Source organism: Dermacentor andersoni, chromosome 1, assembly GCF_023375885.2.
Source record: "Dermacentor andersoni chromosome 1, qqDerAnde1_hic_scaffold, whole genome shotgun sequence".
NCBI classification, from domain to species: Eukaryota; Metazoa; Arthropoda; class Arachnida; order Ixodida; family Ixodidae; genus Dermacentor; species Dermacentor andersoni.
The window spans coordinates 161,897,012-161,911,690 of NC_092814.1; the positions used below are offsets into that span (position 1 = coordinate 161,897,012).

Here is a 14,679-nt window from a genome sequence, read left to right on the forward strand (position 1 = left end):
TGGGTCTCTGGTTGCAGAGCGACGGAAAGGCCAACCACACAATCCAACTGCTCAAAACGACAACACAGCAGATCTCTAAGATGATCCGCCGAGTGGCCAGAAACAGAAAAGGCATGCGGGAGGAGGACACGATCCGTCTGGTGCAGGCGCTGGTCATCAGCCGCCTCTCCTACGGGCTCCCATACCTCACCCTGCTCCGAGCAGACCTAAACAAAGTCAATGCGATGATACGTGTAGCCTACAAGAATGCCCTTGGTCTCCCACCGTATACATCCAGTGTGAGCTTGGAAGCTTTGGGACTACACAACACGTTCGAGGAAATTCAAGAGGCGGTCCTCCTGTCCCAGAGAGAACGCCTGCTCTCCACAGCGACAGGCCGACACATCCTCAAGCGCATCGGCTACCCGGAGGACATTCACACCATCCAGTCGACCACGAACATTCCTCCACCGTACCGGGCCAGAGTACACGTGGACCCGCTCCCAAAAAACATGTCTCAAACTCACAATGAAGGCAGAAGAAACGCCCGAGTAGACTACCTCAAACGCACAGTGGGACGGAGCCCGAAGACGGTCTACGTGGACGCTTCCCTCTATCAGGGTGCATCGAACGCAGCAGCAGTCGTGGTGGTGGACTCTACTTACACAGAAGTCTCCAGTATCTCCATTCCGCACTGTACGGTTACGGAAGCCGAAGCGGCGGCGATCGTGCTGGCTGTTCAATACGGGGACGCGACCAACCGAGAACTACAAGTAGTGACAGACTCCCAAGCGGCATGTCGGCTCCTTCTAGCAGGCAGAATACCTCAAAAATTAGCTAGATTCACGACTAATCCATTGGCTACAAATTCATCACTCAAACACCAGATTACGTGGGCCCCGGGGCACTCGGGGCTGGAGGGTAACGAGGTCGCGGACAGGCTAGCTCGAGGTCACACAAACCGAGCGGCCACAATCCTCGATTCCACAACCACCCTCCCCGTCCCCGCGGCTTACGGCGCGAGACTTCAATATCTGCGCAAACAACGACAGCTTTACCCCCCACCACACAAGGGGCTAAACGCACAGGAAGCGCGGGACTGGAGACAGCTCCAGACCAAGACTTTCCCCAACTTACACAAATACAGCTTCTTCTCAGAACACTACAAAGACGCATGCCCCTGGTGTAACGAACAGCCCACTGCCTACCACGTCACGTGGGGGTGTACGGGCCCCAAACCGCCTGACATACAAACACAACAGCCGGAGGAGCAGTGGGAGGCCACCCTGTCCAGCTCAGACCTAGAGACCCAGCGCGGACTGGTAATCCAGGCGAGAGCAGCAGCCAAGGCCACTGGGGTTTTGAAATGAAGACTCCACTCACTGTACATTTCCTTTTTTTTCTCCGTATTTCTTTCCTCTTTTGTGAATAAATGTTTTCTACTACTACTACCCACGACGGCGCGAGCGGTTGAGCCGAGAGACCTCCAGGCCCCTCATTCGGGGAACTCCGCTCCCCGGCTGCCGCGCTTTGACAAGCGAGGGCACACACACACACACGCACACACGAAGACACGTGGCACTGAAACACGCCTGGACACGCTTGGCGGGTAGGCGTTGCGGCGTCGTTGAACGGGCCAAAATGTCCGCCGCTTTGAACAAAGCCCCGGCGTCCGTTGCATCCGCGCCGGCATTACCGCGCGTTGTAGGCGAAACGTAACAGACCGCCCCGCCGGGGGAAGGAGATCCCGATGGTCAGGGGACTGCATCCGCTGTCCGGAGGGATGTCGCTCGATGATGCCCATAACCGAAGTTGGGCGTCCTTGGGCGTTTCTTGAGCGCAGCGCACCGAGAAGGCCTCGTTCTCACGTTCAGGTGCACACAGGACACTGCAAAGTGACTTCGGGAGAGTTGACATTTTTGTTCTCGTTTCCGGCAAGCGTTAGAACCACGCCAAAAGTCAACCGCTCAGTCAGCAAGCACGGCACAACCCTCACTAAGCCCTGCCAGGCTCTTCCCCCTTTTATACTGCTGCCTAGTTCCTTACATTAGTTTAGCAGCACTCAGAACGCGTCCACAAATCGGAAAAATTGCACTAAAAAGCACATCATCACTTTGAAACACTACATGAAAGCAATAAGTTAAAAAAAATCCTGCCTCAGGAAGAAAAACATCAGTAACAAGCAATTTTGAGGCTGATTCCCACGTTAGGGGCTTCGACTTAAGCCATCGGCGTTACCGTTGAGACTCCCCTTTTTGTAACGCACCTCAAAGGAATATTGTTGCAAAGCGAGGCTCCAGCGCAGGAGGCGGCCATTTTTGGGAGAGATGGTCTGCAGCCATTGGAGAGGGCAGTGATCCGTTTCAATGATAAACCTCGAGCCGGCTAGGTAACATGACAATTTCTGAACGGCCCACACGATACACGCACACTCTTTCTCGGTGGCGCTATACGCCTGCTCACGACTCGTCAGCTTACGACTAGCATACAGGACGGGGTGTTCTACTTCTCCATTTTCCCGTTGGCACAGTACAACGCCCATGCCTCGCTCACTAGCATCACACTGAACAACGAACCCTTTTGAGTAGTCGGGCGATCGTAGCACAGGCTGGCTTGTTAGGGCGCTCTTTAGGGCGCTAAAAGCTCTTTCCTTTGTCTCGTCCCAGACGACTGTTTGCGGCTCTGTCTTTCTTAGAGCATCCGTCAAGGGAGCCGCGATATCAGAGTACCTGGGGATGTACCTCTGATAGTAGCCGGCGACACCTAAGAACGACCGAATATCGGTCTTCGTGCGCGGTTGCGGGAAGTCTCGCACAGCGGCCACCTTTATTTCAGAGGGGCGGCGTCGACCCCGACCAATCACGTGTCCGAGGTAGACAACCTCTGCCTGTGCTAACTGGCACTTGGGAGCCTTGACTGTCAAGCCCGCATCGCGCAGGCGGGTTAGCACTGCCCGCAAGTGCGCCATATGTTCAGGCCAGGATGCGGAGAATATCGCTACGTCGTCTAGATACGGTAAAGCGAATTCTTGCTGTCCCCGCAACACTTTATCCATGAGGCTTGAAAAGCAGTATGGCGCGTTCTTCAAACCAAAACTCAAAACTTTAGGACGGAATGTCCCCATTGGTGAAATGAACGCCGCATACCTACTAGCCTCTTCTGTAAGTGGAACCTGCCAATAACCCCTGACAAGATCTAGGGTGGAAATAAACTGAGCGCTACTCACTCTCTCAAGGCGCTCCTCGATGTTAGGGATCGGATAAATTTGATCCTTAGTGATGGAATTAAGCCTGCGGTAGTCGACGCAAGGACGAGGTTCCTTGCCCGGTACCTCAACTAAAATCAAAGGGGAGGTATAATCACTCTCACCCGCTTCAATAACACCGAGCTGTAGCATTTTCTTTACCTCAGCCTCCATAATATCGCTCTGGCGGGGTGACACCCGGTACGCCTTGGATCGTACTGGCTCTGGGGAGGTAAGTTCTATGTCATGAGTAAGGACAGAAGTCCTACCAGGCCTCTCAGAGAACAGACCTTGAAACTCTTGTAAGAGCTGGTGTAGTTCGGTTTTCTGCTCAGGCGACAGCGATGCTTTACTTATTAAGTCACTAATGACTTGATCGGTGTCTTTCCTGTTTGTCACTGAGCCTAGTCCCGGAAGCTCGACCGGAAGCTCTTCTAACTTTCCCGCATCGGAAATTTCCTCTCCAGTATCTGGTGCCTTTAACGCTACAGGCTCAATTTTATCCCGTTCGGGCGTGCTCTGAATACTAGCTTGCTGCGCCTCTGACCCTTTTTCAACGTTCAACAACGTCGGCCCCGCAACTACCGCCTTTGCAGCGAGCTCCCGAACCTTCGATCTGGTTAAGGCCTGAACGCTAGCCTCACCAAACAAAAGCCCCTTCTCGCGCAGGAGGTGATCGGACCTGTTTGAAAATAAGTATGGGTACTGGGGGGGCAGCATAGATGACACTGCGGCCTCCGTCTCAAGTGCTCCGAAAGGTCCTTCAATAAGCACTTTTGCTACCGGCAGACACACGCTATGAGCTTCCACTGCTTGCTTGATCCATGCGCACTCGCCCGTGAACATATCGGGTTCTACGTAAGAGGGATGAACTACATCCATCGTGGCTGCGGTATCGCGAAGCACTCGGCACTCTTTCCCGTTCACGAGGAGGTCTCGCATGTAAGGCTCGAGAAGCTTGATGTTCTCGTCAGTGCTGCCTAATGAAAAAAACACGACTTTTGGTTTTGTTTCTGGGCACTGCGCCGAAAAGTGACCCGGCTTCTGGCACGTATAACAAACGCGCGCTTGCCTCATCTCGAACCGCTTTCTGCGTTCGGCTTCGGTTGCCGCCGTCTCCTTACGTTCGGTCGGACTGCTTTCACTCGCATCCGAACTACGTGTATCCCCCTTTGCTCTCATGGGTGTGAACTTCGGCCTCTCAAACTTGGAGCCAAATTCACCCTTTTGACCGTCCTTAGCTCCGCGAGCCCGACGCGTCACAAACTCCTCGGCTAACTCAGCGGCTCTAGCCACCGTACTAACGTCTGGCCTATCCAAGACCCAGTACCGCACGTTCTCAGGTAACCGACTATAAAACTGTTCTAGCCCGAAACACTGCAGAACTTTCTCGTGGTCACCAAACGCTTTCTCTTCTTTGAGCCACTCCTGCATGTTTGACATAAGCCTGTAGGCAAACTCTGTATATGACTCACTTTTGCCTTTCTCATTTTCCCGAAACTTCCGACGGAACGCCTCCGCTGACAGCCGGTACTTTTTTAGCAGACTCGATTTCACTTTGTCGAAATCCTCTGCCTCCTCTCTCTCCAAGCGAGCGACTACGTCGGCCGCCTCGCCGGGTAGCAAAGTGAGCAAGCGCTGTGGCCACGTTTCCCGAGAGAACCCCTGCTTCTCGCACGTTCGCTCAAAGTTAACCAGGAACAAACCAATGTCCTCTCCAAGCTTAAACGGCCGCATCAGGTCAGTCATTTTGAACAATACTCGTTCTCCTGCACCGTGTGCCTGACTTCCATTACGAGCGCGTTCCATCTCTAACTCGAGACGCTTCATTTCCAAAGCGTGTTCGCGCTCTTCTTTTTCTTTCTGTTCTTTTCGTTCACGCTCATCTTTCTCTTTCTGTTCTTTAAGTTCACGCTCCTGTCTTTTTGCCGTCTCCCTCTCCTCAATGGTCTCAAGGCATTCCGACAGCTCGTCATCCTCAGCTTCTAACTCAAGAATAGCCCTTAGCAGTTCTGGTTTTCTGAGTTTGTCTGAGACATCCAGACCCAACTCTCTCGCAAGCTCCAACAATTTCGGTTTGCGCAACGACTTCAAATCCATGGCTGCTCTGAATGCTGCTTTCTCTACTGCCTACTATTGTCTTGCCGCAAACTAACCCGGTAGCAACGACAACCACAATTACCAGCTCTGTTTCTAACACTAACAAAAGCCTGGCAAAACTCAGAAGAAGAAAGTCCCGCACTCACCAAACCTCGCAGCCAAGACTTCCGCGCAGTCGTTCCGCTGCAGGCAACCAGTCATCACACAGGGCTCGTTGCGCTGCTCCCGGATGGTCGTTGTGCTGCTCAGCATACAGTCAACCGCATCTCTTCGCTGCTGGCCTCCGTTGTCGCGATCTCACCGCTGGCAACCAGGGGCCGTATTCTGTAGCGGTTCCTTTGGGAACCGGTTCCTTTGGGCTGTTGCCATTGGTCGGCGTTTCGTTGTCGTCATCCCTGGTGGGCGGGACGACAAATTTTGATGACGTCACACAGGTTGCCAATCTTCTGGAAAGGAACCGGTTCCCTGCTAGGAGAGGAACCGCGGAGAAGTGGTTCTCTCGAGGGTCGCGCGCGGGGGCGAGCATGATGTCGAGGGTTGCTAGGGCAACCGTGGCTGCCGGCTAACCTCGCGCCAGCTGACGAGCCGGCACCTAGACGAGACGAGACAGAGACGGCAATGGCGGCTCCTTTGGTTGTGTTGCTGGGGAGTGCCGAAAGACAACGACGCGACGAGAGGCAACGACGCGACGCGTTCGGCATGGCCGAAGAAGAGTTTCGAAGGCATTTTAGGCTCTCCAAAGACATAGTGTGACGTCTTTGCGATGAGCTGGAAGGACATCTCGGACCTCAAAGATTTCGTGGTGTCGACATTACGATGAAAGTGCTGTGCGCGCTGCGGTTTTTTGCCACCGGGAGCTTTCAACAGTGCGTCGGGAATGAAGAAGCGATTGCACTGTCGCAGCCTTCGATCAGCCGGATCATTACAGCCGTCGCCAAGGCCATTACGGTTGTGGGCAAAGAAAAAGGATGGGTTAGATTCCCATCCACGGCGCAACAGAAAGCCGCCGTCAAGGAAGGCTTTCTTAGCCGTGGAAAAATTCCAGGAGTTCTAGGATGTGTGGACGGGAGTCTGATAGCCATCGTTCGCCCTAAGAAGCTCGGCCCCGGCGAAACGGAATCGTACTGGAGCCGTAAAGGGTATTACGCCCTCAACTGCATGGTCGTGAGTATTGTTCATTGACAAATATTTTCGATATGTGATTGCGCGAGTGCACGTTGTAAAAAACTTCGTTTCGTTATTTTTCATCAATTGCCGGTAATACTTGCGTTCCTATTCGAGAAAGTAGCGTTTGTGTTGTATGTGTAATGACGACTTTGATCTTGGCAATAGAACCCGGCCGCACTTTTTCAGTGCTCTCTAATCACAGTTGAATAGCCTTTTCGATGCTACAATGTAAACACATTACGCGCGACTTAAACCGGAATAGACGCCGTAGCAGTGAAGGGAGTCTTCGTCTGCGAGCGATCCTAACAGAAGACGAGCCCTTGTGATTCTTATTCGACGTAAAACTAAAGCATTGTGGCCAACAGACTGTAAACGTGAAAAGGAGCATCCCATCAATGAAAATGGTGTGAGGGAGAATGAGAATGTGTGGACACCCATTTGCTCTAGCTGTTAATACGGCACATGCTGTTTCCGCGTTCTTTCGCTTGTAATAGGCACTTTGTCTGAAAAAAAAAAAAAAGAACACAGGTGGAACTCTTTAGCAGAATCTTATACAATATGAACGAAAGAAACCAAAGGAATTATTTTGCACATTGTGTTGTGACCGCACGCCATACATGAGCATGTGTACACATGCCAACATTGCATTTGCAGGTTAAGATGACATTGTTATCATGCTGATCATTAGTTCAACTGCCTACTGCGTATGTTGATATCTCTTTTTCTGTAATTGTGTTCGCTGACTGAACAGTAACTGATTGGCAAGTAGTGTTGTAAGCAAAAGATTGTGCCAGATATTTGTTGCAGTGGCACTGACACCTTCTCTTTGCTTTCCCTTATGAGGTGTGCGACGCGAAGCTGTATATCCTGGCAATTGACCCACGGTTTCCGGGATCGTGCCACGATTCTTTCGTCTGGAGGTATTCTGCATTTCGCCGCCGCCTCACTCGTGGCCTGTTACTTCATGGAGAAGTCTTGCTTGGTAAGTGCACCTAAAGTAGCAGTGCTTCTTCCACATGTAAAACATTCACAGACAAATAGTTTTGCATCCTAGCAAGCTTTAAGAAAGCGTGATTTGCTAGAAATGTGTTGTGAATGCAGCAGTACCTAATGAACCTGCAGCGACTGTCGAGAGAAACAAGTCTCTCTTAAAAGGCAGATATTTGTACCAGCATGTATACAACAGCTGACATGTTATGCTGTTTATTGATTAATTTCAATACACTGAATGCCACGTGGAGCGTTACAGGCAGGAGTGGAATTCTACAGAACACGTCAAAATGGCAGTTTTCAAGTATGGTGGATGGAAAAGGGTTGGTGACAATGGACTCGGGGACCTGGTCCCTGTCCTTGGAACAAAGGAATAAGCGTGTGCGTGAAACTTTCGGCATCGACGTTAGTGATCGGTGTAGTATATATTGTAGAATAGTGCAAGTTGCGCTATTTTTCTTTGTGTCACAATGTCTGCAATTTTTTTTGTTGCAGCGACATGTGGTGCTAGAGTGATTATAAAGGATCAAACGGGTAGCTCGAGTTCGGGTACCTTCACGAGAAGAGGTACGAAAAGTAGAGTAAGGATCCCAGATACTGGCAGCATATTCGAGAGTAGACCTTAGAAGTGTTTTATAAAATAACACTTCTGAAGAGAGAAGAGCTAATTAGTTTTAGTGGAGGATGTACATTTAGGGAGAAGCAAATGGGATGAGCGGAGCAGAAAACCACGAGTATGAAATAAATATTACATGTCCAACTTAACCCGAGAATGAGATTTGCAGCCGAGACAACAGGTGAAATTGGGCTTTTCTTTAAAATGAGTCGAACTTTCTTTACAACTTTCTGGGAAGGTCAATGTTCGATAGATATTGCAACAATAAATCCAAGACCCGCTGCTGTTGTAAAAGGGCCCTGGCGTAGACTGTGTTCTTGCATTGTGCCTTAATGTATCCACGTTCGTTCACTGACGTGCAACACTTTACAGGGGACTCTGGGTACCCGCTAGAGCCATGGATCATGACTCCTGTGCCTGGTCACCCAAATCGCCTCACGGCAGAGGGGCGCTATAATGAGGCACACGCATCAATGCGAAATGCCGTTGAGCGGTGCATAGGAGTCGTCAAGAGCCGCTTCCGATGCCTGCAGAGGTATCGGGTGCTCCACTACTCGCCTCAGAAAGCAGCCACTATTGCTGCAGCTTGTGCAGCGCTGCATAACCTCTGCCTTGCAGCAGGCGTGCCTCTGCCAGACGACCCAGGTGACGACGGTGCACATGACGACAGAGCACAGGAGCCAGCCCAGGCACAAGTGCCGCTTCAAGTACAGGTGCCACCGCAGGCGCACCCTGTACAGCCTTCTCGAGCTTTGTTTCAAAGAGGCCGTGCGGTGCGTGAATCCATAGTTGGTGTGTTTCGGCTGCCCAGAAATTTGCGCATTGCCTACCTGCAAAGTGTGTGCCGGCGCATTCGCTGGCAAATGAGGTGGAGACATGTGCTGGTGTAACATGTTTTATTTTTATTATCATAAAAGTAAATAGGCCGTGCACTTCAACATAACACATTGCGTGTGCTCACATGTGGCTAATCATAGTATGCTGCATACTGCAGTAGTGGAAAGCACATGATTTGTCTATGTTGAGCATGACAGATACACATGCAGTGACAAATAACCATGTGCCATTATGTTACTCCTTTGCTTTGTTCACTGTGCTTTTGAATATTGTCTCGCCAGGGATATTTCTTTAAATAAAGGTTATTTCCAAGGTGAATGGCAACCAATCTTGCATTGTTGAATATTGCTTTGCAATGCCTATTTTACTGTGCAGTATGCATTGTTCCAAAGCTGAAGATGTCTGTTCATGTGTGACACGCAAGAGCAGCATGAGTTACACAGCAACTGAAATGTCGTCAGCAATCTGTATAGCACATATTGAAACGTATAGCAACAAACGAGACATGTCAAGCACTTATTGGAGCAGGATTTCGTTAAATAGCAGACACTGATGCTTACTACTGCTTTGTTTAAACTCAAGAGTTGCTTCAACATTGCATTTCTTGCACACATGATTTCACATAATGCTCGTAATTGCTGCTTAACAAGGTGCAACAATATAAACAAAATCATGACAATGAAACATTTCTTTATTTATTCATTTTATTCATTGGGTACCTGCTTCGCCATTCAGGCATTACAGCAGGGAGGGTACAACTCATATAAATGAACACTCAGAATTACACTCATAAAGCATGGAAGAAATCATCATTTGAACAAATACAGACAGTGTCAGGTGGTAGAGTATTCCAGTCTCTTATAGTACGAACATAGAAAGAGTAGCGGAAAGCGTCACTTTTAACCCTCTATTGCATGGCGTCCCATATTTGGCACATACCGGTTACCATTCTTTTTCGCATGTGTGAGATTCCCAGTTGAGAATGTGATACCGTCAGAGTAAATCTCGTAGTTATGCGCACTTATTATGGGCAAGTGCTGCCATCTCTTGAGTGATACGCAAAACAGAGGTGAAGTAGATTTTGGGATGCGACGTGAAACTCGGAGGGGGCAAACACGAGCAATTGGTTTTTTTTTTTCTCTGAAAAGTTCGACCGCAGAAACGTAGAAAAATTATTTTGGCATATTTTTTGGCCTCGCCAATTCAAGGCAGTTACTAGTTTTCTCAATTTTGCCTGCAACTACAGCAGAGAAACCGAAATCGGTGTGTGCCATATTTGGCACAGTATGAACTTGAAATACAACATATGGTAACATGCTGCCATCTGTTCAATAGCCCGAAGCTGCAGGTCACTCTATCACAAGATGTAATTTTGACGATCGGTACGGTGAGGGCGAATTGTCTACCAAACAGCCGCCTGAAAAGTGAAAAGGAACTGAAATGTAAAGGAAGTGGTGCTTCAGAGGCACTCACAAGCGCGATAGATGACGTAGAGTTATCGTGTGTGCGTTGATACGACAACCGCGCCGTGACATTTCTGTCGAGCTTTGATGGGAGAGATCCAGTCCAAAAGACTCAGCGCTGGTTTACCTCTGCCAAGGTGTTTCGCGAAATTGATTGCCCCAGCGTAGTAAAGGTCCATAACAGGCACATGGGTGGTGTCGACCTGCTGGACTCTCTGTTTGGACTTTACTGCATACATATCAGATGTCGAAGAAATGGCACTTTCGAATTTTTACGCCTATGCTAGACTTATCGGTACTAACAGCATGGGTATTGTACAGGAGGGTGCAGGAGCAGCTTAGGAGGAGACAAGTACTACCGCTGGCTCAATTAAAAGCAGAAATTGCAGAATGCCTTACCTCGCATAACAAGTGCCTACCCAACTAGCGACCAGGAAGGACTTCTAGTCAGAACATCGAATTCCATGTTCAAGTCAAAAAAGCACAGGGACCAGCGGCCGCGATGCGACCCAAAGACGACCGATCTGACCAAGTCAGCCACTGGCCAGAATTTGACGAGAAGAAACAAAGATGTAAGCGGCCACCTTGCACAAACAAGTTGTTGGTAAGATAGAAGAAGTGAAACATTCATCTGTGCCTGAACGCAGCAAACAACTGTTTCATTTCATTCCCCACATCACATTAAAAGGCCACCATCTGTGAAGCTTTGTTTTCCGCCCATGGCAGCAAGAGCGCTCAGCCATCTTCATGGTGTGCCATATTTGGCACAAAGCTTTATCTTTATTATTACAGTCATGTTTGTTCATTCAATCAATAATGAAAGCTGAAAAAATGACTTTCATAATTCATGCAATAGAGGGTCAAAAGGAATCTCACATATTTTTAATTTGTGATCTCGCCTTTTAGAAACATATGTGGGCGGCTGAAAATACAATTACCTGGCTATCCCCGTATTAGAGTGGTATATGTTATGAAGAAATTTTAATCTGAGATTTCGGCGACGGTGTTCAAGAAGATGCCAATTTAATGCTTTTTTGCTTTCTGTCATGCTAAGCATCCTGTCATAATTGCCAAGGACAAACCGAACTGCCCTGTTCTGCACTTTTTCTAGTTTATCTACAAGTTCTGTAGCATATGGATCCCAGCAAACACACGCATACTCCAGTGTACTGCGCACATGTGTGAAATACAGTTGCTCCCTAAGTTTCTGTGGCGAGCTACTAAAGTTACGTTTCAAAAAATCTAATGCTCCGACAGCCTTGTTCGTAACATGAGTAACGTGTCTGTTCCACCTTAGATCAGCAGAAAAAAATACATCTAAGTATTTATATTCTGACACTTGTTCAAGAGTAGCATTATTTATAGTGTTACGATTGCTGTCGTATGAGCTCTTCCAGGTAAAGGTGACGTGGACACTCTTTTTCTCATTCAGTGACATTTTCCATTTTTCACACCATATGGCAATCAAATCCAAATCGTGTTGTAGTGCTTGTTGGTCAGATTCGCTGTTGATGACCCTATATACTATACAGTCATCTGCAAACATTGTAAATATTTATTTATTTATTTACATGTACCTTACAGGCCTTCGAGAAGGTATAGTGTAAATGGGGAAATACGGTAACATATTAGTATGGAATCGGGAAAGAAATAAACTGCAGCATAATGAAAGGAGTACGCACAGAACATGGAAAATTATTACATTAGCAAATACAATATGTAGAGCAATAACAATAAATGGTAAACAACAACATAATAACATAATAACATTGTAAACATTTTTGCATGTTATACAGTAGTAAGTATTGTAAAGAAATTGGGACCACTGAAATTCTTTAACTTGTAGAAAATATGCAAGAAAATTACAAAGGACATGACGTGTTTAGACGGTTGAAACGGCATATCGATCGTTTAGCAGATTGCGAAATGCAGTGTGTTTATATTGGCATGCAATGGTATCTGGTAGTGCGTTCCATAAACGGACCGCACGGGGCAAAGTTGAAAAATTAAAAGCGTGGGTGTTGCCATAAATCGCGACAGCGCGTCGATTTGGCGTTGACCTATTGAAACCCATGCGCTGATGTTCACCTCTTCGTCGGGCTCGAAGAACGGCGGGCAGACTCCGATGGCGCTCGCCCTTCCAACTAGGGAGAGGACGCGCCCTCGCGGTCCGGGCAGGCTGCCTCCTCCGGTTCCTCTGTGATTAACACGTTTGTTAGAATATGGTGCGCAAAAGCTCCGTCAACGAGTGTGCTTACCTGCTTTCGGCGTGCAAGGCGGCTGCATCACGGCGGGCGTTATACACATCTTTCTTCCACACGCCGCGCCATTGGGCCGCAGTTTTCACTGCCGGGCCCTCAGCAAGGCAGTCACTGGCTGCCAGAGCTCCTCCTTGCGCGCCGCCGTCAGCTGTTGACCCAGCACACACGACGCCTTCGCAAGGTAGGGGTGCTCTTCAACAAATGACACGAGTATATCGCGCGGCCTCGCTCAAACATGAGGACCCAGTTTCGGATTCGGCGCGCAAACTGGCAAGTCCAAAACGTAAACAAAGCGAGGCAACTTGTTTGCATAACGTATGGCACACCACCTAGCGACTAAATAAGAAAACAACACAAATAAAATTACAACTCCCAGTAGCGGTCTGCGCCGCAAGCTCACATTTATTACTGAAAATATATTTGCAAGTGTTCTATACAAACCAATGTTTTTTTATCAAACCAGCAACATTCTTCAATTGCTATACCGTCCCCTAAGTACAAACAAAAATGATGACGTGATCTTCCGGCAGACCGCCGCTCGTTGATTGGTTCCCCTCACGCCGCCCCGTTCCACTCTTTCTCCGAGTGACGTAATCCAGACGTAACAGCCAAAGGGAACCGGTTCCCAAAGGAACCGCTACAGAATACGGCCCCAGATGTTGTAATCGCACCGCTGGCCCGAGTTGTTGGGGTCTCGGTGCTGACGCCCGTTATTGCCAATGGGTCGCAAGCCCCAAGGGTAGCGTTGGCCTGGCGGCCTGGGGCACTGGAAGCATCCGAAGGTCCCGGCAAAGCATGAGAAGACTGGTAACAGAACAACTTGTTTATTCTAACATAGCAAAAGAGCGGCCGGTCAGGTCGACCGAAGTGGAGAGACGGGAGAGCACGTAACTCAACAGTACAAATCGGAGCCTCTCCCCTGGCGTCCGGGGGCAGCTGCTCTTATACTCTCGGCGTCGCGGTCCAAAAGGGAAGGAGGGAAGGTCACGGGATGAAGGTCACGGGACGGCGCAGCAGGGGCCCACGACGGCGCGAGCGGTTGAGCCGAGAGACCTCCAGGCCCCTCATTCGGGGAACTCCGCTCCCCGGCTGCCGCGCTTTGACAAGCGAGGGCACACACACACACACGCACACACGAAGACACGTGGCACTGAAACACGCCTGGACACGCTTGGCGGGTAGGCGTTGCGGCGTCGTTGAACGGGCCAAAATGTCCGCCGCTTTGAACAAAGCCCCGGCGTCCGTTGCATCCGCGCCGGCATTACCGCGCGTTGTAGGCGAAACGTAACAGGAGATAATTGATGAAAAATAAAGTATTTTATACAGCACGTCGGTTCTGACGACTCTTCTCTATACTGTGTGTAGCTATACGTCGGGCTATACGTTTCCACTCAGGAGTGAAATAAGCGCGGGCTGATTGCTTACAACCAGGGCTGGACAAAGATACTTTGCAATTGTATCATGATACGGTACAAGATACTCGGTCAACAAGTATTTGAGATACAGATACAAGATAAAGTCGAGGTTTTGACGGAAGCCCGTCTGGTCGGGAGGCATTATGTAGAAGGGTAAAAAGAAGGACACCGACCACTGAAAGAATACAAGAAAAGACGTTTCGGCTCCACGCAAGGCTTCCGTCAGGGGAGCCGAAACGTCCTTTCTTGTATTCTTTCAGTGGTCGGTTGTCCTTCTTTTTACCCTTCTTCTATATACAGGATAGTACGGCAATTATTGTATCCGATACGATACTTTCCATTTGTATCATGCATAAGATACTTCGATACATTTGCAAATTTATTATAGGTCAATATAATGTAGTAGCAAACGCGTATGCGCAAAAATGTTTGCTTGGAAATTTCTTAACTCCAACCAACCTTGCTTCATTTCAACCTTGTAACCTAGGCTCCGTTAGCGGGCTGAGGTGTAACTGATTCCTTTGTTGCCGCAAAATGATTACACAAATGGGTTGAAGCAGGCGAACGAAAGGCTTGTGATGGTCTGAAGTGAACAATAATCTACGCC

General features: G+C 49.0%; 2 protein-coding genes across 2 annotated transcripts in view; one reads left to right on the forward strand and one right to left on the reverse strand.

Annotated features, from left to right (window-relative positions):
• The window catches only part of Culd (CUB and LDLa domain), a 223,478-nt gene that overhangs the window by 97,194 nt on the left and 111,605 nt on the right, over positions 1-14,679 (reverse strand). The gene's annotated exons all lie outside the window — the stretch shown is intronic.
• On the forward strand, positions 5,638-9,257 carry LOC140217377 (putative nuclease HARBI1). The gene is made up of 3 exons (XM_072287941.1): positions 5,638-6,487; positions 7,334-7,472; positions 8,469-9,257. Exons 1-3 carry the CDS (start codon positions 6,140-6,142, stop codon positions 8,984-8,986), a joined length of 1,005 nt encoding a protein of 334 aa, XP_072144042.1. The 5' UTR covers positions 5,638-6,139; the 3' UTR covers positions 8,987-9,257.

What these genes read in the sequence shown, in the direction of transcription:
- LOC140217377 (XM_072287941.1), top strand. Translation starts at nt 6,140, where the DNA reads ATGAAAGTGCTGTGCGCGCTGCGGTTTTTTGCCACCGGGAGCTTTCAA. An exon ending in ACGCCCTCAACTGCATGGTC is followed by an intron (nt 6,488 to 7,333) that starts GTGAGTATTGTT and finishes TTCCCTTATGAG; the next exon opens with GTGTGCGACGCGAAGCTGTA. An exon ending in TCATGGAGAAGTCTTGCTTG is followed by an intron (nt 7,473 to 8,468) that starts GTAAGTGCACCT and finishes AACACTTTACAG; the next exon opens with GGGACTCTGGGTACCCGCTA.